This window comes from Strix aluco, chromosome 6, assembly GCF_031877795.1.
Source record: "Strix aluco isolate bStrAlu1 chromosome 6, bStrAlu1.hap1, whole genome shotgun sequence".
Taxonomy (NCBI): domain Eukaryota; kingdom Metazoa; phylum Chordata; class Aves; order Strigiformes; family Strigidae; genus Strix; species Strix aluco.
Genome location: NC_133936.1, coordinates 29642860 through 29668174, shown reverse-complemented (window position 1 = coordinate 29668174; position 25315 = coordinate 29642860). Strand labels below are relative to the sequence as shown.

Here is a 25315-nt window from a genome sequence, read left to right as displayed (position 1 = left end):
CAGCCAAAGAGAGGGATCACATTTGAATTATTTTTTCGTTGATGGCCTGCATTCCTAGTAAAGTCAGGAAGTTTCATTGCAAACCTGAGCTGTATGCCAGGGTAAAGAGTATGATAGAAGGAAAATAAATGCTGGAAGGAAAGAAAACCTCTCAAACCAGCAGCAAAATGTATTTGACACGAAATGTGATGCTGCTGACTCCTCTGAAGGGTTGAAAGGTGTGCCTAGAGAAGATGGGAAGGAGAAATGCTGCAGCAGAGGTCCCTGTAACACGCTGGGAGGACTTGAGTGGAAGGAAGGCAGGGGATGCACACCTCTCCACACCCTTGGTGCCCCAGCACTGGGCTGCTCCCATGCAGCTCTCCAACATGCAGAGGCCCAGCAAGGATTCCACAGAAAAGGAATGCATTGCTGTTTTCATTATTAATTTTCGTAATAGCTTACCCGATTTTCAGTGTACTCAGGGACGGAGCGTGCAGCTCAGCTGAGCTGGCAGCCGAGCTGGCCCCTGGGGGCCTGGGAAGTCGGATGTCCTGTCTCCAGGGGCCCTGGCTGGAGAAATTCTGCATAATCACATTGAGCTATTTAGCACTTAAGCAACCTTAGCAAAATCCCCAAACAATCCCAAGTGTCAGTCCAGCCAACCAAAACTCCCACTAAGGACTGCTACAAATGTAATGGATCTAAAAGCCACTATTAATGGCCCGATCCTGAGTGCAGCAAGGCCGGGTGCGCACACCAGCTGCGCTGCCAGGAGCTGGGTCTGCACGCAGCAGGAACAGGAGCTTCACTTTGCTTAAGGGAATAACCCTGATGCTCCAAAAGAAAACATGGAGTTTTGAAACACCACTTCGCTTCAACTGACAGCATTCTTGTTAGCAAAGAAAGAAGAAGGAAGAAAAACCCCAGATATTTGTATAAAAATATCATCATTTTATTACATTCCACACAATACATCTTCAAAGAGTTTCAAATTTCCACAAGATATTTTTCACACACAGGCAACTGGGCAATGCTGGGGATGTCAGGGCTCAAGGAGAGGGGGAGAACTGGGAATAAAAATCTCGAAGTGACCTTCTGTTTTGTCTTTGGTGATTTTGGTTTGAAAGACAGGGTGCCACATTCTCCTCTCTTGACACACCGATGCATGCTTGCTAAGTCCATGGGGGTGAACCTGATCGAAGCGAGGGGATCGTCTGACCTAGGGAGATCGAACTGACTTTGGAAACGTGATGGTATCATCTGCTGACATGGCTTGGGCTGACCTGAAAATGCAGGAAGCGCATGCCAGTATGTCACATCTGTTTTAATCCACAGCTGGCTGAGGGGTGGGGTGGGATTTCACATCACAAACCATATGCACCGCAACACCAGTGCTGTGTACTGAGGAGGCTCACAGAGAAGCACCCTGGCCCTGGAAGACCCTCTCTGGGGACCTCTAGGCAGCACCACCTGCAAGGTGACAGGAGCTCCCCTGGGTCCCTTCAGGCTCTGCTGGGACAGGCACGTCCCTGCTATCCTTGAAAAGCTGGTGGGAGCCAGGTCCTGGTGGGATGCTGCCCCGGGCACTCACCACCTTAATGTGCTCACCATGCCAAAGCACCCTGGGTTTTACTGCGCCCCTTGCATGTTTTAGACACTTGCTGCTGCAGCTGAGGGGGTCCTGCTGAAATCTGTTGAGTCAACAGCATGAGGAGCTGAAAGAGGCTGCATGAATAAAGGCAGGGAGGGGAGAGTAACAGCCTCATGGACAGAGATCCCCTGGGGAGAGGGCTTCACTGCAATAGGGGCCAATACCATGTATGCACAGAACTGTTTGTGTTCCCACTTTTTCCCCAGACCAAAAGGAAGCTCAAGACTGCAGGGAAGTTAACAGAGCTGCTGTCTCGATTCATTTTAGGCAATATTCTTGGGCAAAGGAGGGGTGGGGAGCACTAGCAAGTCTAGGAGTGGGGAGGGAATCTGATCACTCATCACAAATGAACACAAATAAGATGGAGAACCTTACTCACTGGAGGTACTTGTTTTGCCTGCAAACAGATTAGAGTCAATGATTCCAACCACTTTCGCGTGTCATTCAGTAATTTATATAAGGCATTTCCACTATAATACACTGGGCCGTTCAACAGTCGGAGGCATGTTGGAGGCTCCATCTTGCCTCCCTGGTTAAAGCAGCAGCAATGGCTGGGGCCCCCAGGTGCGCCTGCTAGGCTTTGCTTGCTAGATATTACTGATGCTTTAAGAAGCAGAACATTAGCAAATGAAAAACTAATTGACATTCTAGAGAGTCAACTGGCAATTTTTATGATTCAGCAGCTATGAATTGGGCAGAGGAAAAAATCAAACCCAAAACTCAGAAAGCAGAATTATACTTGTCCCTTGAACATTTCTAGCAGAAAGACAAGGAGGAGCCCTCTCCCCCTTTCCTGTGTAAAAGCAAAACCATCAGCACCCAGAGTGAGAATACTTACAAAATAAATAAACCTTCAATTCTCAAGAAACTACAGTATTTAGCATCCACCTTAGACCTGCTGAAGTCTATGTGTTACCCTAAGGCTGGCTTTAACAGATACAAACAAAACATTCATTATGAGCTTCTCTGATATAAGGCAACTTTAAATAGATTCGCTTGTGGGTGGGGGAAGAAGAGGGTTTCCCCCCCACTTCCAAACAATGGCTGTGTTATCACATTGGCTGCAGAAAGAATAAGATGGAGAGATCTTACTTTTTGGACGTCTATGAACCCCTCTGGATTCTTCTAGCCATCTGAGGTGGACATTCCTACTGTCCAGCCTGGCCTCTTCTTCTCATTTTGCACCCGAGACATTAACGCTATCAAACAAGAAACCCAGCCAAAGCTAGATAAGGCAACAAAAAAGCATTGCTCTCTTCCCCAAGTAAACAAATCAGGGTATTTACCATAAACATGTCCCAGACCTTCCAGAGGGGAGGCGGGAAGGGGGGGGGGGAAAAAGCATTCCCTGTGCAAGTAGAAGCAACAAGCAAATTAAGAAGGGACTGTTTCTAAATATACATTCAGTCAGTCAGACGCGCACACTCCCATGCACACTTGCATACACAGATTTAGCACACACGTGCACGAGCCACACACACAAGCTTCCAGGCGCGCCACCAAGTTTCCTTGCCGGTTGCCTAAGGGTAGGAGAAAAAAACAAACCAAACAAGCCTACCAACAAAAAAATATTCCCCAAACAAACGAACACAACGAAACAAAAAAACCCCACCCGACACCCCAAGAGTCCTCGAAAAGTAATCGAAAGGGAGCGTTCACTTCTGAAGTGAAGGGGCGGTGTGTCTCTTCTGGCAATCCAAGATGCAGCATTAGTTTAGAGTTTCTAAAAGATTCAGGAAGGGCTGGGGGGATGGAGAAGGGACGGAGATGTCTAAGAGTTCACACGTATGCTAGGTAAGGAAAAAAGTGCAAAACTGAGGCAACGTATTTGAAGTCTTAGTTTCTGTCTGTCTGTCTGTTTTGTGTTTTGTTTGCTGTCTCGTTCCTGTTCGGCTTTCAGCAGCGTGAGCTGGGGTCTTGCTCTAGTTTTATGGTTAGGGTGGGCTCCACGGCCACGGGGGCCCCGTTGGCATAGTGGGAGGTTTTGTAGGTGATGGAGTGATCGCTCTTCTTGGCCGCATAGCGGAACCGGTGGTAGTGGAGCACAAGGGCCAGCGCGACGGAGACCAGCACCACAACAGCACCTCCGGCGGCAATAACGTAATACCAGTAGGCTGGGATGGGCTGCACTGACACCGTGTCCACTGTGGGCTCGGTCCCTGGCAGGAGGGTTGGCCCTGGGGAGGAGACACAGAACAGGGTTGCTAGGTGGGAGGCATGCAGACGCACAAAAAGAAACACACATGCTTTCAAGAGTACAGCACGGAGAAACACGAGGTCCCAGGGCCGCCTCCGGATACGGAGCGTGCTCCTGGGGGGAGCACAGCCTGGTGTTTGCTAAGCCCGCATATTGAAGGGCCTTTTTCTTCCCTTTTAATTAATCAGGCTGCCTGGATCGCAGTACAAATTCCATATGCACGCTATTATTACTGTTATTTCTGGCATCAACAAATTTTTTTTTCTCCTCTTTTTTTTGGCCTTCTCCAGATCAGCCGCCTGGTTTTGTCTCTACATGGCAGATGTTGTTAAGCAGTGACAAAACACATCACGTTCCTAACTGGAGGAAGAGCGTAATCTCAGATGGCCAAGGAAGTTACCACAGGAGACTGGGAAAGAAATTACAGGGAGAAACATTTGTCGTTCTTATGGAAAAGACAGAGAAGAGCATGTCTGTCTGGAAGTGTTCTGCACACAGATCTGGCCTCACTAGGTGCCCCATTCACAGACTTAAAGATTTACTTATTATTTTTTAAAGCGAGAAAGGATGGTTACGATTATTTACACGGCACAGGCTGTGAAATTAAATGTAAGAAACTCATGCTCTCTGCAGCTTAAGCAAGCTAGGACTATGAATTCATGCTGATAAAGCAAACACACCTAGGGAGGGCTGAAAAATACCTGCCTCCCTTGAATTCAAGGGCAAGCAGCTCCCAGGCTCAGCCCAGTGATGGTTAACCCTTCCTAGTCTAGCAGCTGCAGCCTGTTGCAGGGCACGGCTGCAAGGCGCTGCTCTCCCTTCCCAGGTCATCCCGGGACAGCTCTGCACACATCTGGTGATCAGACGCGCACAGGGCCTCACTGCCAGTCCGCAGAAGCACGCACGCACACACGCCTCCGGCAGGCACTGAGCGCCAGTGTCCGTGCTCATGTCCGTGGCCCGAGCCCAGCTCTGTGCTCTTGCTCCTGCACACGCTGCTCCCACCTCCCCAGCCCTGCTTGTGGGGCGAGCTGTAAAGAACTCGGGAGAGATGCCCTTTTGCACCGCATTTATTTACTGGCTACTTCAAGGGGGCCAAAGTCCCTGGGGAGACTCCCTGAAGAGTTCGTTCTCTCTGCTTGCCCTGTCTTCCTGCCCTGGCTCGCTGGCAGGGGGCAGCCCCCTGGCTAGGTACCAGCAAGCAGAATTTTGGGGGCTCCCGCAGTTTGGCGTCAGCACATTGTTGAGCTCTTCGTTAACCAAACTCCAGCTTGGTTTCCTGAGCAGGCTCAGAGGATGCCAAGAGGAGAAAACCAAACAGTGGAGGATGCACCCAGGTTTGCTAGCAGCAAGGGCATCTTGCAGCACAGCCTCCACCCTCCCCTCCAAACACTGCCCTACCAGCAGAGCCACTGGCTGGCAAATTTGGGATTGCAACAGGTTTTCTGCTGCTGGTGGCAAAATTATGGTTCTTCTGTCAGTCACAAGGCTTTCCTCCCCTCCCCATCCCCCATAACCCAGACACAGGGAGTAAAAATCAGAATGAACACTGCACCCAGATGCATAACTACAACAAAAAACCCCTCAAAACCAAGAAAAAACCCACACAGGCAAGACAAATTCTGCTTTTACAGAGCAGGAGGCTGGGAACCACCCACATATTTGTCATTGTAGGCAAGAAATTCAGATGTCTCAGGAGAAGCCTACCTGCCAGATATGCCACTCTCATCCTGTCTCCCCCCAGCCACCCCTCACTGCCAGGAATAGGGGGTGAGCCCTGTCCCTCCTGCCCCCTGACAGTGCCAGGGGTACAAGCTGGGCTGTGTGTTGGGGGTGGCAAAAGCAGGGAGAAGGCAGCCCTCTGACCTCCTTCTCTACCTCCACCAGCAGCCACCCTGGTGTGGGGGAACGAAAGCCGCACATCCCTCCACCTCCCCACACCTCCCTGAGAAGCTGTTGCCCCTCACCCAGCTGCACAAGGGGCGGTGGTGAGGGACACCCCATGGGGGGCCAGCGCCAGCCCCCGCTGGGGCGAGCATGTTCAACACCGCCCTGAGCTTCACTGATAACCTGCTGCTGTTTCCCACCATAGATCCAGCCGTTGGAGCTGCCCCAGACCTGTACGCGACCTACCACCATCCCTGATGGATCAGCAACACCTCGCTGCACCTGACAGCACTGGGGTGCAGGGCTGACCCCCGGGAAGATCGTGGGCCTGCTTGCTGTACAGAGGCCACTTGTGTTTACACTCAGTGACGGTCTCTGCTTACATAGTGCTTTGCTCCAGCGAGAGATTTACAGGCGAACAGCCTCTCACACCACTGATATGCACCGGGGCCTGCCGGTGGAAACTGGGGTGGGGAGAGGGGAGGAGGTGTCAGGGATGCCGATGGCTCCTGAGCCTGCAGTGGCACAGTGCTCCCTCTGAAAAACAGAGGGGAGGAAGGTTTCCATGGCCTCCGGATGGCTGTACATTGCCCGGTGCAGGGCTGGGAGTCCAAAGGGTGGGTCTGGCCATAGAGGGGCATGTGCGATGGTGACCAGGCTGCACTCCTTGCCCCTTCCCCACACACCTCTGTCCTCTGCCTGCCTGGGGATGGAGGGAGGCAGCGCAGTGCACCCCAGATGATCCTGCTTGTGGGAAGGATCCCTGGGGGATCTCAAGGTGGCTGCGGGTTCAGGACAACCTCTGCTTGGCTCTGACCTGCCCCAGATGTCCCCGTGCAGCAACTGGGGCTGCAAGCATGAGGGGTGGTGCAGAGCCCCTCCTCAGCCCCCGTTTCCGCACCTCGCAGCCCTGCTGAGGAGATAGCAGAAGTCTGGAGAGTTCATTTAGCAACTGAAGTCATTAAGGAATCACACTCCGTTGTCTCTAAGCCCTAACGAAGCCAATTCCCAACATTAATGATTGTTCTTCCTTACACTGTCAGCCCCTAAATATAGCTGCCCATCCACTCAGCACACAGCGTTGATGTTATCTGCTCTGTTTTTACTGGCTCTGCTGCTCTCTGGAAGTTTTCTCTTATATCAGTGGAAAAGTTCTCTGCTCAGGGAGATGGAAAAAAAAAATCCATCTTCTTAACTTAATAATTTTTCCACTCCCCTTTGCCTTCTGCCACACACACACACACAGTTGCCCTTCCTCTTTTATTCGCTAGGACTCTCATCTTAATGAAATGCCTCCTGCTGTTGCTGTCAAGTTTGTGGGTGCATACAGGGTGGACAATTTTATGTGAGTGTGCTGCTCCGCTCACACCTCCCACCTGGCCAGGTACAGACCCCTCCTTCAGTTTTAGAGCTGTGCAGCAGAAATCAAAACCCAAGAAGCAAGAGCAAAAGTCATCTGGGGAAAAAAAAAAAGAGAAAATCCTTTCCAGAGAGCCTCCTAGAGGGCTGCCTGCCTTGCTCTGCCACTGTTGTGTCACAGCTCGTATTCCTCTCCGAAATCACTGACATTAACTGCTGTGGACAAGCAGCACAGCTGGACATTTCATAGATGGCACAGATGAAAGCAAGTATTACACTCATCTAATCTGAATGCCACAAAACCAGTGTCAGCCTCAACCCCTTAATTGCTACCTGTCATTTCTCCAGGAAGATATCCCTGTCTTGATTTCAGAATACCCAGTGTGGGAGAATCCACCAGTCCCAAAGGCAATCTCTCCCCACGGTTTATCTCCACACTCTTTAGAATATGTCTCTTATTTTTAACCTGGTATTTATCTAACTACTTGCTTCCAGCCACTTGTTATATCTTTTCTTTAAGGGTGAGATGTATCAACTCTCAAATGCAGCACAGTTTAAGCACACTTGACTGGTCTTGTAAGATCCCGACCCACTAGCTGAAAGATATTCCACCCACACAATTTGCTTCTTATTATTTGCCTTGTGATCCTGGAGCCTGGAATACGTACCATATTTTCAGCTTTGCTCCCAAGCCAGTAGAGGAAGGATTTGCTATTATTTTTAATGGCATCTGACTATTTCAGCTCATCATGTAATTGGAGTGGGGACTACAGAACATCTCAAGACTTCCTCTTTTCCTCTCCAACTCCCTTTTTTCCTCCGGCCAGGGACTTCTTCCTCTCCTTTTACCCTCTCCTTCTGTTGTGCTTCTCTGTCTTTCCCTCATTTTAATTACTATCTTGCAGTCACCAATCTTCATCTTCACTTCTTCATCTTTTCCCTCTGCATTTTGCTCTTTTCCTGGTCACTCCATCCCTCCGTCCCACCTATTCCTGTCCGTCAGCCAGGGAAACCTTTTCAACCTTTTGCTGCAATTGCTCCCCTGTTGTGAGCAGTGCTAGGATGTCCCCAAGGGAGCTAGCAATGGGCAGGAGCCCCCTGGCACAGCTGGCAAGCTCCTGTGTGAAGGGGAGGTGTGCCTGCAACAGCATCTGCCTGTGGTGCTCAGGGACCTCACTGTGCTGGGCACAGCAAATGCTGTCCCTACCCAGGCAGTGCGCCCTGGGGAATACAGTGGTGAAATGCAGGCATACAGGCAGCAGGGCATGGGTTGAAGAGGAAAAGAAACAACATGAGTTATCAGGACTTTAGGATAGACTCAATGTGAAGACCCAGAGGGATGTTCAAACTGAAGATGACACACATGTTACAAGCCCCAAAAGACAAGGATGGTGTCCACAAAATAGGTACTGGATCAGGCCCAGGAGAACACAGAACAATGGCGTAAGTCAGGAAGGGTTGTGAGGCTTTAACTGTCAGTTGAGAATATTGCAGCAGCTTTTCAGTAAGACCATAAGCCTGAGTAGCAGGTAAATAAGCAGCCTACAAACAAGCAAAGCCGAATTCCTCATTGTTACACTACGGGTATGACTGTAAAATACGGTGTTACACCCTGCACATGTCCCTCCCGTTGGTAACGCTCCACAGCCCGTGTCACACCCCAGGGACGGAGTCGCGCATGTGATTTCAGTCTCAGTGTCTACTTTTCCTTTACTGCCACAGTTCCCATGACATGTACCCACCAGAGACAGCTTTGCCCTACACAGAAATGCAGCTGCTTCTAGGGTAGAGCCCAGCCATATCTTACAGCCCAGCAGCAGAGTAGGGGATGGGAAGAGTCTGGACATCATGTCCAAATGAAAGCAAGGGGCGTGTGGATTGAACTGACAAAACAACTTCCAAAGTTAAGGGGAGCCCCAAGTTTGTTCTTCATCACAACAACCCCAAGACACGTTCCTGAAGAGGCAGGCAGGAAAACAAAATCCAAAATCAAACCACAGGGAAAAAACCTCAAACAGACTAAACTGATCTTCCCCGCAAAACCAGACAGCTTTTCCCATCCCAGAGCAAGACAAACAGCATCCCCACTGACTGATCAAAGAGCGAGGCAGTTTTTCTGAGTTCCTCACCTTTTCTCTTACTCTGTAGGCTTGATCAGAGAAATGCCGGTTTCTACCCTCCAGGCTAGTATTAAGCTATTAAATGCACCATTTCACCTTGTTTTCCTTTCATTGACTGTCACCTTCAGAGCTACTCATGGCAGTTTGCTCTCCCACTTCTACCTCCCAACCACCTTCCCCTTCCAAGCAGACCAGCCCCACCCTCCTTCGCCAGCAGCTCAAACACGACCACTGCCAAAGCATCTATAATCTAGAGAACAGCCTTTCCCCACACTTATTGTAAGTCATTGCCACCTCATCTCACTTTTAATTGGCTACTGGTCTTTCCTTTAAGTTAGTTGATAACTACCCTTTACTCCTCAGGAGGCTGGGTGCCTCATGATGGCAGGTTTCCTAATGCCATTCAGCCCCAAGACAGTGGGACTCATCGGCTTGCCTGCTCCCTGTCACCTAGCAGGAGTCAGAGGGTGCTACCTCCTGCTGCTGCGGCAGGGGAGGTTTAGCACACACTTGCCATTTCACTGCGCAGAACATTTGCTGTTTGTACAAGCACGCACATTGCTTTCCTTCGATGTAAAAGCCCATGCCAGCAGAAAGAAACCATTAAGAGAAGTGCAGTTTTACCTGGAAAGTAGAAGTTCTCACCTGGGAAAGCTGTGATGGGTTCTGCAAAGGAAAAAAAAAAACCCTAGTATTAGAGAGGGGAATATTACACACAAGGCCATAGTTCATATCTCTGTTGATGTGCAGTGGCCAAGGGAGCAGGCATGCGGCTGTGCCCCACAGAAGCCAGTCACTGGGAACAGCGCAGGGTGCTAGCCAGCCTCATCAGGATGGGGAGAAACCCTGTCTCAGCTGGGGATTGACCAGACACAACAAGCTTTGACTTCAGAGAAAAATATCTCTGAGGTTGAGGGTCATTTGGATTCAGCTGGCTGGCCTTAGTCATCCAAAGACAAATCCCCACCTGGCACAGTGATGAAATCCTGAAATCCCCTAGAATTTCCAAAAGCGGTTTGGTTTCTGGCTCAACTCTGGCATCGTTATTCAGATGGGAACTGTGTTACTTCTGGGCACTGATGCCATGCTCCTCTCCATCTCACAGTGACAAGAAACAAAGGCAAGTGATTTTTTTCTTCTTTCAAGATACTTTGAAGAAGTAATCTATTACAAATTACTGGATCTGAAAAGCAATAATCGGTACTTACTACTGATTACTTTCTCACAGAAGTAATAGACTTCTGATTATTTTTAGATTACTTGTCCATTATCCCTGTGAGTCACTGAAGCAGACTCTGGCTCTACTGAGTGCTATGAAATCATCACTGAAGTTCAGAATGCGAATGACACATTTGTCAAAGGAAAAAATTATTGTGACTTATTAGCGTTCTTTCACGCTAAAAAGGAATCAGATTACTTCCCAGGATTACATTTGAAAAAACAGTAGCCTGTGCTGGAGTCAGCTATTCTCATGGTTCTGACAGAGAGAGAGCAACACTGTATCTCTACCGTTTCATTATTATTTTGGTGACATCGGAAATGACCCATGAATTATGTTAAAGTTTGCAGTGGAAGCCCTTTGTTAGAAATGAACTGAAACAAACTATCCTTATCGGTTTTAAGATTCCCATTCAACTTCCTAGAATGGGACAAATAATTTTGTGTAACAGTTTGGTGTTATTTTTAGGGCTGGCAATGCTTGCAACTTTACAATTTATTAACGCTTTTGTTTTAAAATACTAAGCTTTAGATCCATGAGGCCCAAAATGCGATAACACTGGAGCTAGGTGAATTGCCGAGCTCAAAAGAGTTAGATAGGAAATGCTATTAGTGTTAATCATCAGTCTTGCTTCTCTTTAATGCCATAGAAGGCAAGGGATTAAAACACCACTGTCAAGCCTTAAATACAGGGAATTTGACATATGGAGTATTAGCTTCTTTGGCAGATGGGAGACCAGCAGAGTTCAAAGCATCAAAGAAACCGGGACTGATGGCGCTCAAGAGCATCTCTGGGGCAGTCCCGGTCCTCTGTTCTATTATTAATGCTAGTTCCTGCACCATCCTCACCATCGCCTGCCTGCACAGGTCAGCAAGCAACGTGACCAGCCCTTCTGAAGCACAATTTGTCCCATGCCTCTTACCCTGAGATACACCCCTTAGAAGAGAGCATCTGTCCCGCTTGGGTTAGAAAGCACCGGGATCATCCCCTCCCTTGGTGGGGGAGAGCTTCACTGAATTGGGCCTTTGAAAGCCCAAAGGGGAGAGAGGCTCTGCTCCACCTGACTTCCTCCACTGACTTCAGGATGGGTCGGAGACTTTGCAGGTGTTTAACAGTGAAACACACCTCCCCCAGGTCACACAGAAGAGCAAGGCCTTACTACTGTGAGCAGCTCTCAGCACGCACCCCACTAATTGAATGCTGCTGGTCCCGTGCTCAACTGGGATAGCTCTAAATCCACATCCAAGCTAGATGGCGACCAGAGCCATCAGAGTGTGGATGCGCCAGCCAGAGGAACAGGGCAGGGCAACAGCTCCACCAGCAAACTGCTAAAACACACTTTTTCTGCTCTCTCTTTTTTTTTTTTAAAGTCCTCTCTGTCTTTCACATTGAATGAATCCACCTGGCTTTTGGCCTGGTTTGGGGAACGGTGAATTCTAGGACAAAAATTTCTTTTGTTATTCTGTTAACATTGCCGTAAAACCCCTCTGCTATTTTATTTCTTATTAGAGAAGACTCCTTTTGAACTCATTGGCCCCTCTAAGCGTGTAATACTGACTGACAGCTGGTTTCTTTTGTCCAGCACTTTCCTTTTAAATTTGGTGTATGTCCTTATCACATAGAATAGTCCTCGGTAACCCTCAGCTGCTCTTTCAGCTTTGCGCAGCAGAGACATGTGCTTCCTGCCTCTCACACCAACACAGCCAGAGCCCCTGTCCCCCAGAGACTGAGTCCCCCTCATTTCTTTCATGGACAAGGGAAGTCCCAGCTGAGATCCAGAAACTCCCAGTAACTCAAGCAGGGGAGAAGCGGCCCACCAGCAGTCTGTGAGCGAATGCTCTCCAGCCCCAACTGTGCTCCTGCCACCCCTGGCCCCCGCGGCTGTACACGGCACCTACCCATGCAGTTCTCCAGCGGGATGTCGGTGCCTAGCCGGATGTCATCAAGGGCGACCTTTCCCGAGCGGCCATTGCGTATAAATCCCTCAAACACAATCTGTGAGAAATCGGGACAGAAATGTCAGTGCTAAACTGGGAGACAGAGAGTGGTTGCTGCTCCCAAGGGAAAGGGCAGGAAATCTGCTCCTGGCTTTTCCTGCACACCCGCAGATGACCTGAGACTAGTCCTGCTTCCTTGCCCTGTCTCTGCCACCCCTTGCCCCGGGAAAGCTGCTCTGCAGGGATGGGTTTGGCAGAGAGATCATTACCTGGCCTGGCAGCACTCAGCTTGCAATTTGTTCAATTAAATGCCTCTTGCATGGAATAAAGACTCAGTGAATCAACGTTCTGCATTGCAGGCCACCCTCTGGCCCTTGCACAAATGATGCAAGTGGCGTAACACTGACTTAAGAGCAGCAGCAGATTTGGCCCATGGTATTAACTGGGCTATGATCAGAAGAAGGAAAGGAAGGACACAAAATGCACAGCTACATTAACTGTAAAGTGCTGTTCCCATCAACATTACATAAGAAATATTGAAATGTTAGAGGAGAAGGGTCAATTTATTCCTACTTAATCACAGGCAAAATATATTTACAAAAATAAATAGAGTCGTTAGCTCTAAGAACTGCTGAGTGGAGAGACTTGCATTATTTACATAATGATGTAGTTATTTAGCTAATGTGGGTATATTCACGTTTAACGAACAAAGTAGTCAGCCAGTGCCCATCATTCTTATCTGTAGGCATATTGTGTTTACTGGTATTTTATTAAAAAGCCAAACACACACAAGCAAACTAGTCACGCAGCTCCAGTGCAAAGCTTTTGCTTTATATCTCCCTGCCTACTCTTGAGGGGTCCAAATCATTTCCTAGGGTTATGTATTTCAACAAACCTCCTCTCCCCATTTTAGATGCCCCCTTTCATCTGGGGTGCCTGGGCAGTTCAGAGGACAGTGTCAGAGCTGTTGGTCCCAAGCTCGGGACATCAACCCATGTGGGAGGCAGCAGTTTCGAGGGGTCAGTGGCCTGAGAGCAGCAGTGCCCTGGGTCAGGGTTGGGGCTGGGAGCCAGCTGGAGCAAGGCCCCTTGATGGGGTGGTCATCAATGTGTCGCCTCAAGCCTGCAAGTACATGTTTTCTTCTGTTTTGGAGGGTGCTGGATGCCATGCTGATGCTCATTAACAAATGACAACAGTAGCCCTGGCTCCCTGGCAAACGGCACGCTGCCCAGAAGGTCTAATCACGCCAAAGGCACTTCTGGAAGCAGCAGCCTCTCCGTGGGGTGCAGGCACGGCCATGCCAGAGGGGCTCAGGCGGCTGCAGCGAGCAGCACAGCTCCCTCCAGCTCATCCCTCCTCTTCCACTGATCTCCTGACAGTGGGACAGGGCCTTGATCCCACAGCGCTGCACCCAGCCCCCTGATCTGATCTAAGGTATCCAAGAAGCGGATTCACAAACGAATCTTCTTCCTTCTCCCGTGTCAGCACTTGCAGCCGGAGCTGGAGAAGGACTATTTGCTGCCTACCCTTAAGAGCTGGCCATGCCCCCTCCCAGCCTCTCACTTCTCCTGGCTGCAGGGTTTGGGTTTGCTCCCTGGAGCTGCGTGCCTGCCTCTGGTCAGACTATGATGACCATCAGTTTTGGGGGTAAATCCACAAAATAAAATGAAAAAAAAAAGAAGGGAAAATATTTGCAAAGTGGGAGATTTGAGGAATATAAAAGGCAACAGGCTGAACAAAGGCCCAAGTCTGTGCAGAAGACAGGCACTCTCTGAATAACAAACAGTGTCGTTTAGTTACTATGGTAACTCAAGAAACACAATGAAAACAGTCACATTCCCTAATGATGAATGGGCCCTGGCTCAGAAACACTGAAATAAAGATGCTGGAGATGCCTGCCTGGTCCAGCACACCTTCCCTGAGCATCTTACCCGGTACTCCATGTCGTAGCTTGGCAAGATGATGCGGCCTTCCCTCCACTCCTTCCCTTGGTCCTCCATGATGACCCACAGCGCCTTGTGCTCCTGGCTGGCTTCCCGCCAGACCCGCAGCATCACCCCGTTGCTGCCCCATGCCTGGTACTGGAAGACCATGCAGACAGCGCTCCGGGGTAGATAGATGGTGGGGCTGATGAGCCGGGCTCGCTGGCCTTCTCTCTTTCCATTGCTCTGCAGCTGCAGGTAATTCTTGCTGTCTGTTCAAAGAGGAAAACACCACTGTATTATTTTCTGTGACTACTCGCAACAAGTGTCTCACCTCCTACGAGGTTGCTTTGGCAGTGCTGGGCAGGATCTCACACCCAAGCCTGCAGGAGTGGGGTCTCGCACTGGCACCCTCTGTGTGCAAGCAAGCCATGCCACTGCTGCGTCCTGTGCCGCTTGGGCAGGCATCGAGGAGCACACTTCCCTCACCAGCCACCACCGTCTGGTAGGAGACCGACAGCAAAAGCAGAAAGTGGTAAGCCAAGAATCGACATAATTAGGAGAAGTTAAAGAGCAGTGACTGTCAGAAGAAGCAACGCCATGGTAATGACATTGGCAGGGAGGTGTGCTTATTCTGCTGGGAGCTTGCTCAGTGAACAAGCCTGAGGTGGGTTTTCTAACGACCGGTGCTGAAAACTCATCTTGGGATGGGGATCTCAAGCTGTGTTCAGCCTGCCTCTTTTCATCCCCAGCGGTAAATATTCCACAACCAGGATCTAGCTGACAATTTTGTTTTGAGGATATGCATGACAAAATGAAAGCCTGGCTCTCAGTTTTTCTGTAGTGCAGCAAAACAGTCCCTAAAGCACAGCACCAAGGAAGGATGTGATCCAGTGAGTGAAGTATGCACAGGTGACAACTGGGTAGTTGCAAACCTGAAGGTAGTGAAAATATATACAGCAGGGGATTCACTTGCTTTAATATTACATTTAAATTGTGCCATGCTTTTTGTCAGTCCTCAGAGAGGAGATTCGGTACATTTGACATCCCAGGAGAAGTTCAAGGCTGAGACTGGAATTGGAGATACTTGATCTGAATACCAATAGCAGCAAAAGCCCATGGATACAAATCCCTGGGCATGGCCGATTTGGTCTGGAATCAGTGGTTTCCAGCCCTCTCTGATGAGAAGCCTCCTCAAGGAGTTTCCCATTTGCAGCTTGGATGCCTGAAGTCCCTTAGCACAGACTGAAAGCCAAGTTTGTAGCTGATCTTCCCTGCCCCCTCATCATGACCAGTGGCAGGACAGAGTCCCTTGGGTTGCTCTGACTGCAGTTCCTGCAGTACGAGGTGACACAGACAGGCCAATGACAGATATTGCTGTATTTCATGTTTCACTCAACTGAGGGATGAACATGCTTGCTCTTGCTACACAGTGAACAAGTGTCACTGGTGCTTCGTGCCAGCACTTGGGAGTCCTCCTGCAGCCCAGAGGGGGTTACCTCTGACCCGGGACCACACCTAAGGGTCTGTCACTTTCTTTCCCCACATCTTAACCTGCTGCACTTGACGGGCAAAGCTCTGAGCAGCAGCTTGGCTCCTGCTTGCCCTGTTCCCTCTGTGACTTTGGTGCCCACAGCAATGGCAGAAGACCAGCGTCTGCCCTTAGAATGCTTGCAAAGTACACCCAAAACACCTCCAAAACTTAAACCAGAGAGACCTGAACTTAGAACCCAGTTCCCAAGCACTGAAAGACAGGTCCCACACAGAAAACAGCAGCTGACCTTGCTGCCGCTCAGCAATCCAGTGACAACCCAGCCCAAGGGAGATGTATCAGTGGTTGCACAGCCACTGGCCCTGCTTCAAGTTTGTTACTGCCAGAGAGCTGGGCTGAAACCAACCACCGTGAGCTACGCAGCTTTCTAAAATAAATTTAGGGCAAGACAGCAGAGAGATTTGCCATCACTCTACTCCTGGGATGTATGATCAAAATATTTCAAAAGCGTATCCACTCCATATGAACTTTCACTGATTTTGCTGCGTGAAGGACAAATCTGTCCCTGACCAGTCACACAAAGAAAGAGCAACATTTTCCAGCAATATTTTCTAGCACCTATGAAATGTACTTGGGCCACTTTGCACTTTATGCTAACAAACAGTAGCATAAAAAAAGATGAAAGCATGTTTGCCCACTCCTGCTTGAGTGAATCACTTGAAAAAGTACCATGCCGTTCTCTAATGGAGGAGCGTTCTTATGATTTACCTCAGAGTGGTAGTGGTGGAGGAGGAGATGTGGGAGATAAACAAGTGGAGGAAGGAAAAAAAAAAGAACAAGCTGTACTCCATGCCTAAGGAGCGATAAGGCATAATAAGTCATCAAGGTCTCCTGAATTAAAATCCTCTTTTTGTAATTCACTACAAACCTCTTCAAAGAAAAAAGCAACAACAAGAAAAAAGCAGCAACAACAAACAAGGTGGAAGAGCAAATCAGACTGCGATCATACAATTATCTCACAGCTGAAATGGTCTCACAGGCAAATCTTTAATAAAAGCACCAGCCAGACTCACAAATGATCAAATCCAGATCCTCAAAGTTCAGGACCAACCTTTGATGCCAGTATCTAGGCAGCCTGATTGAGTGCAGGGATGCAAGCCATCCTCGGATCCACCCAAAGCCCACAGCTGACCACGGGGGACTATGTTAATTGTGCAGCTGGACACCCGCCATGATCTGCATCCCTCACTGGGAGCCGGTGGTACCCAGCATTGCTGCTTCCACTGCTTCAGCAAAAGAGCCTGTGTGCCTCTGAGTCACATCCCTCCCACCAGGCATGACACCAACCTCCTGTTTGTTCCCATTCCTATCAAGCTGTTAAATCAAAGAAACTCCTAAACTGCAGCCAAAACCAATGTCCCCCTCAACCACACAGGCTCTTCCAGAACCACGGGAGCCCTCCAACGCCCTGCATCTCCTGTGCTCCCTGCCCAGCACTTGCTGGGACCCACAGAGTAATCCCAGACCAAAGGACTGGGGGAGGCACAGTCTTCAGGTGCTAAACCCATCTGCTCACCTGCAAGTAGCAGTGGGTTTGGGTACCATACACTCCCACTCCTGGTTTCTGGAGTGGAGAGCTGAGTGCGAGCAGACACAACTTTCTGTGTCATCTGAAGATGAAATGGCTGGATCACTCTAATGGCTAGTTGGACCTTCTGAAAAGCCCTGTGAATTTGCTGAGACTGACTGAAAAAGGGCACTGTGGAGCTAATTGTTGGAACAGCATGTGGGAGCCCGGTGGTTCCAGCAGTAGCTCTGTTTGATACAGTAAATGGAAGCCTTTGGCACAGAAAGCACCTGAAAGGCTGATTTCCCCTGCTAAAACACTTGAAGGGAGCCTTGCAACAATGAGCTGATCAATTCTTCCAGGATCAGAAATGCATTTTAATCTCTTTCCCAGAACTTTGCTTTGCAGCCTCTATTCCAGCTAACACAGCAGCTACATCCCCCACCTAACTGGCACTGGTAGTTCAAAGCACCGGCTCAAAAAAGGCAGGACAAACCTGCTCAGGCATTTTAACCTACCGCTGTTTTTGCAACTGATGCTACGGCATAAATCTCATGGAAGATTTATGGGATCATCTGGATGTAGGGGAGCCAGAGGAGTGTGAACACGCAACCATCCCCAGCCAGACGATGGCAGAGTCGCTTGTATGTGCACGGCAGTGAGTCCCGGATAAATCACCAGCCGGGCCCTGCAAACAAACCATCTGGCCAACGCAGTTTCCTCTTGGCACACCCGTTCCCTCCTGCTAGCAAGCCATCTGAGAGGACATTAGGGGCAGCAGAGGATGCAGCCTCGCGGTTTGGGTCAGGCTGCAAGCACGAACCATGGCAGCTGCCCCCTCTGCAAGGTCAGCCTGCCTGTGCCTGGGTCCTGCATGTCTCACCCGCCCTCCCAGGAAAAGCATCTTCCCTCATCGGTCTCAGCAGCACATCTGGAGGTTTTCCAGCAAAACATGTTGGGCAGGATGTACACAAGCAATTACTGAGATTTCACATTCCCTCCACATTTCCCCCTCACTGGGTATCGTTGAGTTACAGCTGCTGCTCCTACGGAGGACCAACGCTGAATTGCCTTCACTTATGTCCCTCCAAAGGTCACTGCACTCTTCACTGAAGAGCTTGGTTCACAGTGTTTTTTAGTGGCAGCACCACAGCCCACCAGCAGTCACCTCTTGTTTGCCAAATCCCATAGGTGACACCTCTGCTCCAGCCCCCGTCTACTGCCTGCACAGCCCCAAATGCCACAACCATGCTGTGTCAGGGCCAAGGGGATGTCCCAGCGGGGCCTGATCCTGCTGTTCTTCCAGGGCATGTGAGGTGGACGTTGCATCAGCCCTTGCCTTTCCCGGGGAGCGGATCAGCTCAAATCCCCTCACAACTGCAGGGTGCTCCAGTAGCAGGGGGATGGCAGCTGCATGAATATGCAGATTGAAATTGGATAGTTATTATATTTTTATTATTTTTTGGCAAATCATGCAAATTCACCTCAAAAGACTGATGCTGTAATTTCAGTGACAGGCCTCTCCTCAATGACAGTCTTTCATTTATGAAGGGAAATCAATCCTCCATAAAACTAATATTTATATTAACTAGATCACTGCATCTGCTGGAAAATCCCCTCAATTTTGATTATGTGTTAATTAGCTTGCCAAGTCCTTGCCATTTCAGTCTCTAAATCAGTCCGTGAAAAGGCATAAAACCCCATACCTGCCCAGAACCAAGCCCTCTGCCTGCTCTCCAGAGCCTTTCTAATGGACAGGCCATTACATCCTCTCTCTTAATTAAGCCTCACATCCTCAACAGCACTGTGCAATTGTGAGTCCTACTGCCCCCTCCCTGGGAGCGCAGGGAGGGCACAGTGTCCCTGACAAACCAAATGCCAATTAGAGCCTGACATTTATGCTAAGTGAGCTGCTTACCACCGTGTCGCACCCACCGCCAGCCTGGCAGGCGCCCTGCATGCCCCTACATGAAAGGGTGTGCACACACCCACCCACGCCCCGCGTTCGTGCATGCACAATTAAAGGCATTAACCGAGCCGGTGCTTCCACCACACAGGCTGCACACTGCGGCTCGCTCGTGCGTGCAGATGCTTTCCCGAATGGGGCTCTGTGACTCACAGGCTGCTAAGTCACTGCTGCGAAGTGATGGAGTGATGCATGCACTAGGGTTTGAGAGACACTGTCTTGATTTCCAGAGAGCATTCCAGCGCAGTTTTATAGGCAGTGTGTGTCACTGGTGTTTGGGTCCAAAAAGTGACTAAGGACTCAGACAGGCAAGCAGCAAAGAAATGGGTGAGACCCAGAGGAATGGTTTCTTCTCCTCTGCCTCTGGCCTAGCCCAGGAGAGCAGGAGCTTTGCTGGGAATGCAACGACAGACTGTGGCCAAGCCCCTTCTCTCAGTATGGGCATGAGGACAGCCACAGATCAGCCACAGCCTGGCCCTAGCCTGCAGTCAGGGCACTTGCACAGCCCAGCCGATGCTCAGCAAACCTCCTGTGATCTGGGTGCCAGGATGTACCAGCTCCACCATGCTGCAGGCAGCCAAGGCACAAATGACTTTTTAGGGTTTGCTGCAAACAACGGTCAGGAGAGCCGCATACAGCTTTGCTGAGAGGCAATCTGCACCACACATGGGGGGAGTGAGCAGAGAGAGCCAGGTACGTGTTCTTCCCACAGTGTGCAGCTGCTCACTCATTGCACAGAAGTGTTTGACGTTCACACCACCCCATGTGCAAAAATCGTCCTACTTCAAAGGGGACAGGATTGACCCTAGAGGTCAAAATATGTCTCCAAGGCACAAGCCCTGCGAGTAAGTCTCAAGAGAGTTAAGTGCAGACCCAGTTCAGTCCAGCCCTGCTCTATTAACACCATGAAAACCTTTCTGCTGGTTTGGACAGAGTGGGATCAAGGCCTTCAGGCAGAAGTTCTCATGGATTGCAGGAAAAATATGAAACTTTCCCTTTTAAAGATCCCATGGGAAAAACACAGGAATGGTAAAGGGTCACCATCAGCTTTAAAACAGCTCAACGTTTGTTTTCCTTAAAAAATAAGCTCTTATGAAACTTCAGAGCACTACAAACATTCCTCTGCTGGAAATGCTTTGAAACAAATAAACCTTTCCCTGCAGCGCCTGCAACCCGAATGAGCAGCATTCCTGACCCTCAAAGCCAGCCAGACCATGGCCCACAACAGAAGCTCTCGGTGGGTTTTTGCAGCCCAGCCCAAGAGCTATGCGGTCAGGAGAGCTGCAGGGTTAAAATTGCATCCTTTTCTGCATGCATGTACAGCTGCCAACATCCAAACAACACAGGGTTTACAGTGCTGCCAGGGCTCTGACCCTGACATTGTGCTCACCCAAATGAGAAGCAGTGTGTAGTAAAGGTGCAGACCCCACAGTGCTCTTCTAGGACCACAAGGTATTTACCTAATGACTGCAAGAAAAGGAGAGGGGAAAAATAATGGGCAAAACACACCAATTCCAGCTTTTCAGTGCAGTCTTATTAGTGTAGCATCACTGAGAGCAACGCAACTGCATTTACCAGCTAAGGATAAGACTGAGGATCTTCACACCCTTCAGGATCAAGATCCCGGTGAAATTCAAAGATGGTGAAGAGCTGAGGTGCCCAACTTACCAACCTAGATTTATTTTCACGTCTTAAGACCTCTATCTTGACACCAATGGCACATTGCCATTGTGTGCAGCAGGAGAGGGGATGAAACCTCATTGAAACCTGAACTTGTTGCTCCTCAAAGCTTGCTAGGTACAGCTAAGGGGAATCTTTCTACAGATGGGAAGCATCTGAAAACCCATAGAGGGAAAAATCCTGGCAATCTCTTGTCGGGGCATGAAAAAGGGAGCAACAGTATTTTCTAGGCTTGCAAAGGGCAGGGTAACAGCTGGAACCATGCTGGGTTTCTGCTGAGTTGGGCACTTTGGGTCCACTTTCACCAATGGGGTCCCCAGACGCGTAACGGGAGCCTGCAGGAGAGGACGTGGAGCTAATCCATGGTGCGAAGAGCCCAAGGAACACAGGGCTAAAAAAAGAAATGCAGAGCTGCCTGAAAGAGTATCTTGGAAATAAAAATAGTGGAATCAGAGCAGTGGGTGTCTTGTCAGTCTCGAGAAGTTCTCCGCGCCAAAGATGAGGAGGAATTGCATGCAGCACATAGAATGAATCGGGAGATATCTGAGGAATTCAGGCCTGTCTCTCAGCAGACTTTTCTAATCAAGTGCCTCACAGAGGATATTTCACCATGGTCATTTCCTTCCCTCTCTCTCTCATGCAGACTGAGCCAGGGCTCCTCCTTTCATTATTATTTTTTTCCCTTCTATTTTAATTTTTGTTTTGCCATTTTCAGAAGAAATAGAAACACATCTCACATGGCTCTTAAAGGCACAGCATATTTCCTTGCTACTGTGGAGCAGCCACAGACTCTAACCCAGACCAGTACCTTTAAATCAGAGTAAATTGGGCTCCAGCAGCTTTGAGTTCCCATTAGCTTTTGCCCTGCCCCTAAACCAAGCACAGCTGCTCTCCTTCACCCAACTGCTCACCCCAGGGTGGGGAATTCACAAGAAAAGACCACCCCGAACAAGGGCTTTTCATTCCTCGTTCCCTGGAGTCTGAGGATGAATTTTCTAAGTAGAAACAAAGTGCTGGAGGGAGCACGAGGGAAAGGCAGGGGAAGAATGGGGGAGTGTGAACCAAACAATGCTTCGATTCTGTCCCCGACGAGGGGCCGGCATCGACTCTTTTTCATGTTTCTTGAGTTGCTTTTAAAAGCTGTGCAGGGAGGAAAAAAGCAAATAGTTGTTTCCTTTTGTGTCATGTCTTCTTAATTTCTAAGAGTAGGACCAAAGCGAGGCATGGCTGCAATGCCTTTGCATGCCAGCCCCTCTGCAGCCCTGCACTGCGTGGGCATGGCAGCGCCATGGCCGCCGGGAGGGCACATCCCTGCCTGACCCAGCCAGGAGGCTGATCCCATGGCAGGGCCAACAACCATCCCTCAGCCTGTGCCTGGCGTCTGCTACCGACTTCCTCCACTGCTGTGGGCAAGACACTTCAGCCCCCGGGAGCTGCTACCTCCTTGTCTTCCTCTGCTTGTACAGCCCGTGTGGGCAGGGCCTGAGTGCCTGCCTGCACCTTTGTCGATGCTTGGCTCAGCACAACATCCTAAGGGAGAGCTCTCCACACTGGCACAAAACCAGATCAATGAACACAACAGGAAAACAATCCCCCGGCCGCAGCAATAAGGTTTTGCAATTCATAACTGACTAGAAAGAGAAGAAAGGGTAGAAGAAGGGTAAAAACTGCGTGCTGAGCCGTCTGAGGCAGCACCAGCCTCTCCCAGGCTGTGCACACACACATGCGCACATACAGCAGAGCCTTCTAAGAAACTACGGACAACTAATTGTAGGGAGACTCGGGGGAGAGGAAATGAAATGAAAAATTGAGTCTGAGTTATAAAAATAAGTAATTTTTATCCTACTTGCAGGAGGCTTATATTAATTAAACATTATTACAGTGAATGAGATGGGGAGGGTTATTAAGTCTGGGGCTGGCTGTAAGTGTTCTCTCCTGTTGCCTGAGGCTCCACTGAGCTCCAGATATTAATCTTCTAAAGCACTCAAATGCTGAAGAGATAAACACTTGAAATATGAAAATGTTTTTCTCCATAGCAGGCACTGTGACCCTATGTCACGCCAAAGAATTTGTCAGATGTCCATATAGGCTGCGTTTACAGCATTACTGTGTCTCTTAGAAAAATGCCGAGCACCTCAGGAGCTGAAGAGAAATGATGTGTGCATTTGTGTGGGGGTGATTTGTGTGTGGAGATGTAGCAGATTCTCCTCTTCCCATATGTTTCTGGAATACATATTTTCCTCTTTAGCACTGCCTACCAGGTGTTGGCTGCACGGCTTTCCAACTGGCTGGCGGCACTGCCAATCTGGCCAGCGCCTCTGCCAGGTGGCTAACAGGTTCGCCTGAATGTTTGCATCTTGAGACTCAACCTTCCCAGAGGGAGGGCAGGGAAGAGCCCACAGCATGCACGGCTCCCTGGGCGCATGGCGTGCAGACACTGAAGTCACTGGGCATCAGGGCAGAGCTGAAGACAGGTAGGATCAGCCAGCTCTCCCTGGGGGAGCCTAGAGTTTCATAAGCAATGACTGATAGTGAAGAGAAGTGATGCTATGGTGACGCAGTCTACTGTTATAAGGAAACTGGCAAATGTTCTTCATGCCACCCGTGCCACAAAGTCAATGAGGGTAAGGAAAGGGCACCAGTCCTGGGGTGAGTTCCAAGATATAAGCTGAAGAACTTGATCAACCGCACTGCCAGAGGCAGGCTCCCTTCCAACCCATGCCAGCACATCTCAGTGAGATCCTCCATAAATTAGGCTCTGCCATGCTCATGCAAATCTTTTGCTTCCAAAGCACACAAGAGAAAAAGAGCAAAAGTCAAAAGCAAGAAGCTGGCATATTTCAGCATTCTTAGGGCTTAACTCATCCTTCACCTGGAGGAGGCTGAAATCCAGCTTATGAAAGTCCATAGTGCAGAATAGGTGAAGGCTATAGACAATCCGAGCAACATATGGGAGGAAGAAATGCATCTCTAACAAAAGAGGAAATGCATTCAGGGGAAAAAGCATTGGGTCCTATAGAAGACATTTGGCTCAGGATGTGGAACAAAGCCTGGGCTAACCTTCATGGTCACAGGGGATTCAAAGCCTACTGTCTGATTGAAGACTATCTCAAGAGGATAGTTAGTATAATTCAGTGCCAGCGGTCACACTCCTATAAATAAGTCATGAACCATACAGCGAAGCATCTGAAAGCTTCCACAAAAGAAAATGTTCAGCTCTGCACAGCCTTCACAACTCTCGATAGCTGTGCAATAATCAGTCATACTGCTCACATGGAGAAAGACCCATCCCCACCCTCTTCCCTGATTCAGTGTGGTATTAACCATCTTACCAGGCACAGTCTCAGGGCTTGGTTCAGAGTTGCCAATCCAGGTGCTTGTAGGCTGAAAAGACCATGTATAACCTGTTGCCAAGTCATGTGACCAACCACACAGGTCTTCAGGGAGATCAAAGTTGCAGTTGAAGTTCACAGGGAGGTGAAAATCTTATAAAAAGAAACAGAAGCAAAATAAAGTTGGATTAAAAAGTGACCTACCCATGAAGGGTTGCTATTAAAAAACAACCCAAAACCTAAAATAGCTGGCAAGTCATAAGTACTGAACAAAGCATGAAATCTCACTCACACTGATGCTTTTAACTTATCTCAGATTTCGTCAGCTCCAGGGATCAGCCTTAAGTTCTGCATCATCAAAATGCTCACACCACGTCCTGAGGCTAATCCACCAAACTAAGCAAATATAAAAGCAAGTACCAAATGCTTCCAGACTCTAATCAGCACCTTCTCTTCATCCCCTAGAGTGGTCAAATATTAAATGCCTTCTTAAATGTCAGGGAAGAGCACTTCCTGAGTGCCCTGTGCTCATCAGTTCCTGCTCTGGCTCCAAAAGGAGAATCTCAAGTGCTCCAGAAACCCAGCTCCTGAGTGACAGATCTAGCCACTTGCACCAGACGGGAGCTGTCTGTCAACGTGGCGAGCTGTCACTCACTGCTTCCTACCTTCTCATGGAAATGCTACCAGGGGAAACGTGGGGCCACCATGAGCTCAAGCTTTTGGTTTCTGAGTGAAAGGAGCCAGCCTCTATTTCTAACTCCGCTATGGACTCACCACATGGTCTTTGGAAGAGTCATTTAACTTTTCATCTGTGAAACAGGAGCAGAGCTAATTCTCCTGTGTCAACAGCTTTAAAAGCTCTGGAGAGCCTTCCTGCAGAGACAGGTCTGTGGGCAGGAGGGCACATGCCAGGGGCTGCATGTAGCAGTGAGGCAGCTGCTGGCTCCTTTGGTCTGGGAGGCAGCCATAAGACACGGAGGCTGCAGAAATGGTCTGAGACCATC

The 25315-nt window shown here is 49.3% G+C and overlaps 1 protein-coding gene across 6 annotated transcripts in view; it reads right to left on the bottom strand.

Annotated features, from left to right (window-relative positions):
* Window positions 1–25315, bottom strand: part of NRP2 (neuropilin 2) — a 90055-nt gene that overhangs the window by 10828 nt on the left and 53912 nt on the right. For 2 of the 6 annotated variants that reach the window (XM_074829340.1, XM_074829342.1), the window contains exons 12-15: window positions 24312–24464; window positions 14284–14546; window positions 12314–12410; window positions 9821–9862 (exon numbers count right to left, since the gene is read on the bottom strand). In XM_074829340.1, coding sequence (XP_074685441.1) covers window positions 9821–9862; window positions 12314–12410; window positions 14284–14546; window positions 24312–24464 — 555 coding nt within the window. Of the gene's footprint in view, window positions 1–912; window positions 3811–9820; window positions 9863–12313; window positions 12411–14283; window positions 14547–24311; window positions 24465–25315 lie in introns of those variants that run through there. The other 4 variants (XM_074829341.1, XM_074829343.1, XM_074829344.1 and 1 more) reach the window with 3 other exon arrangements.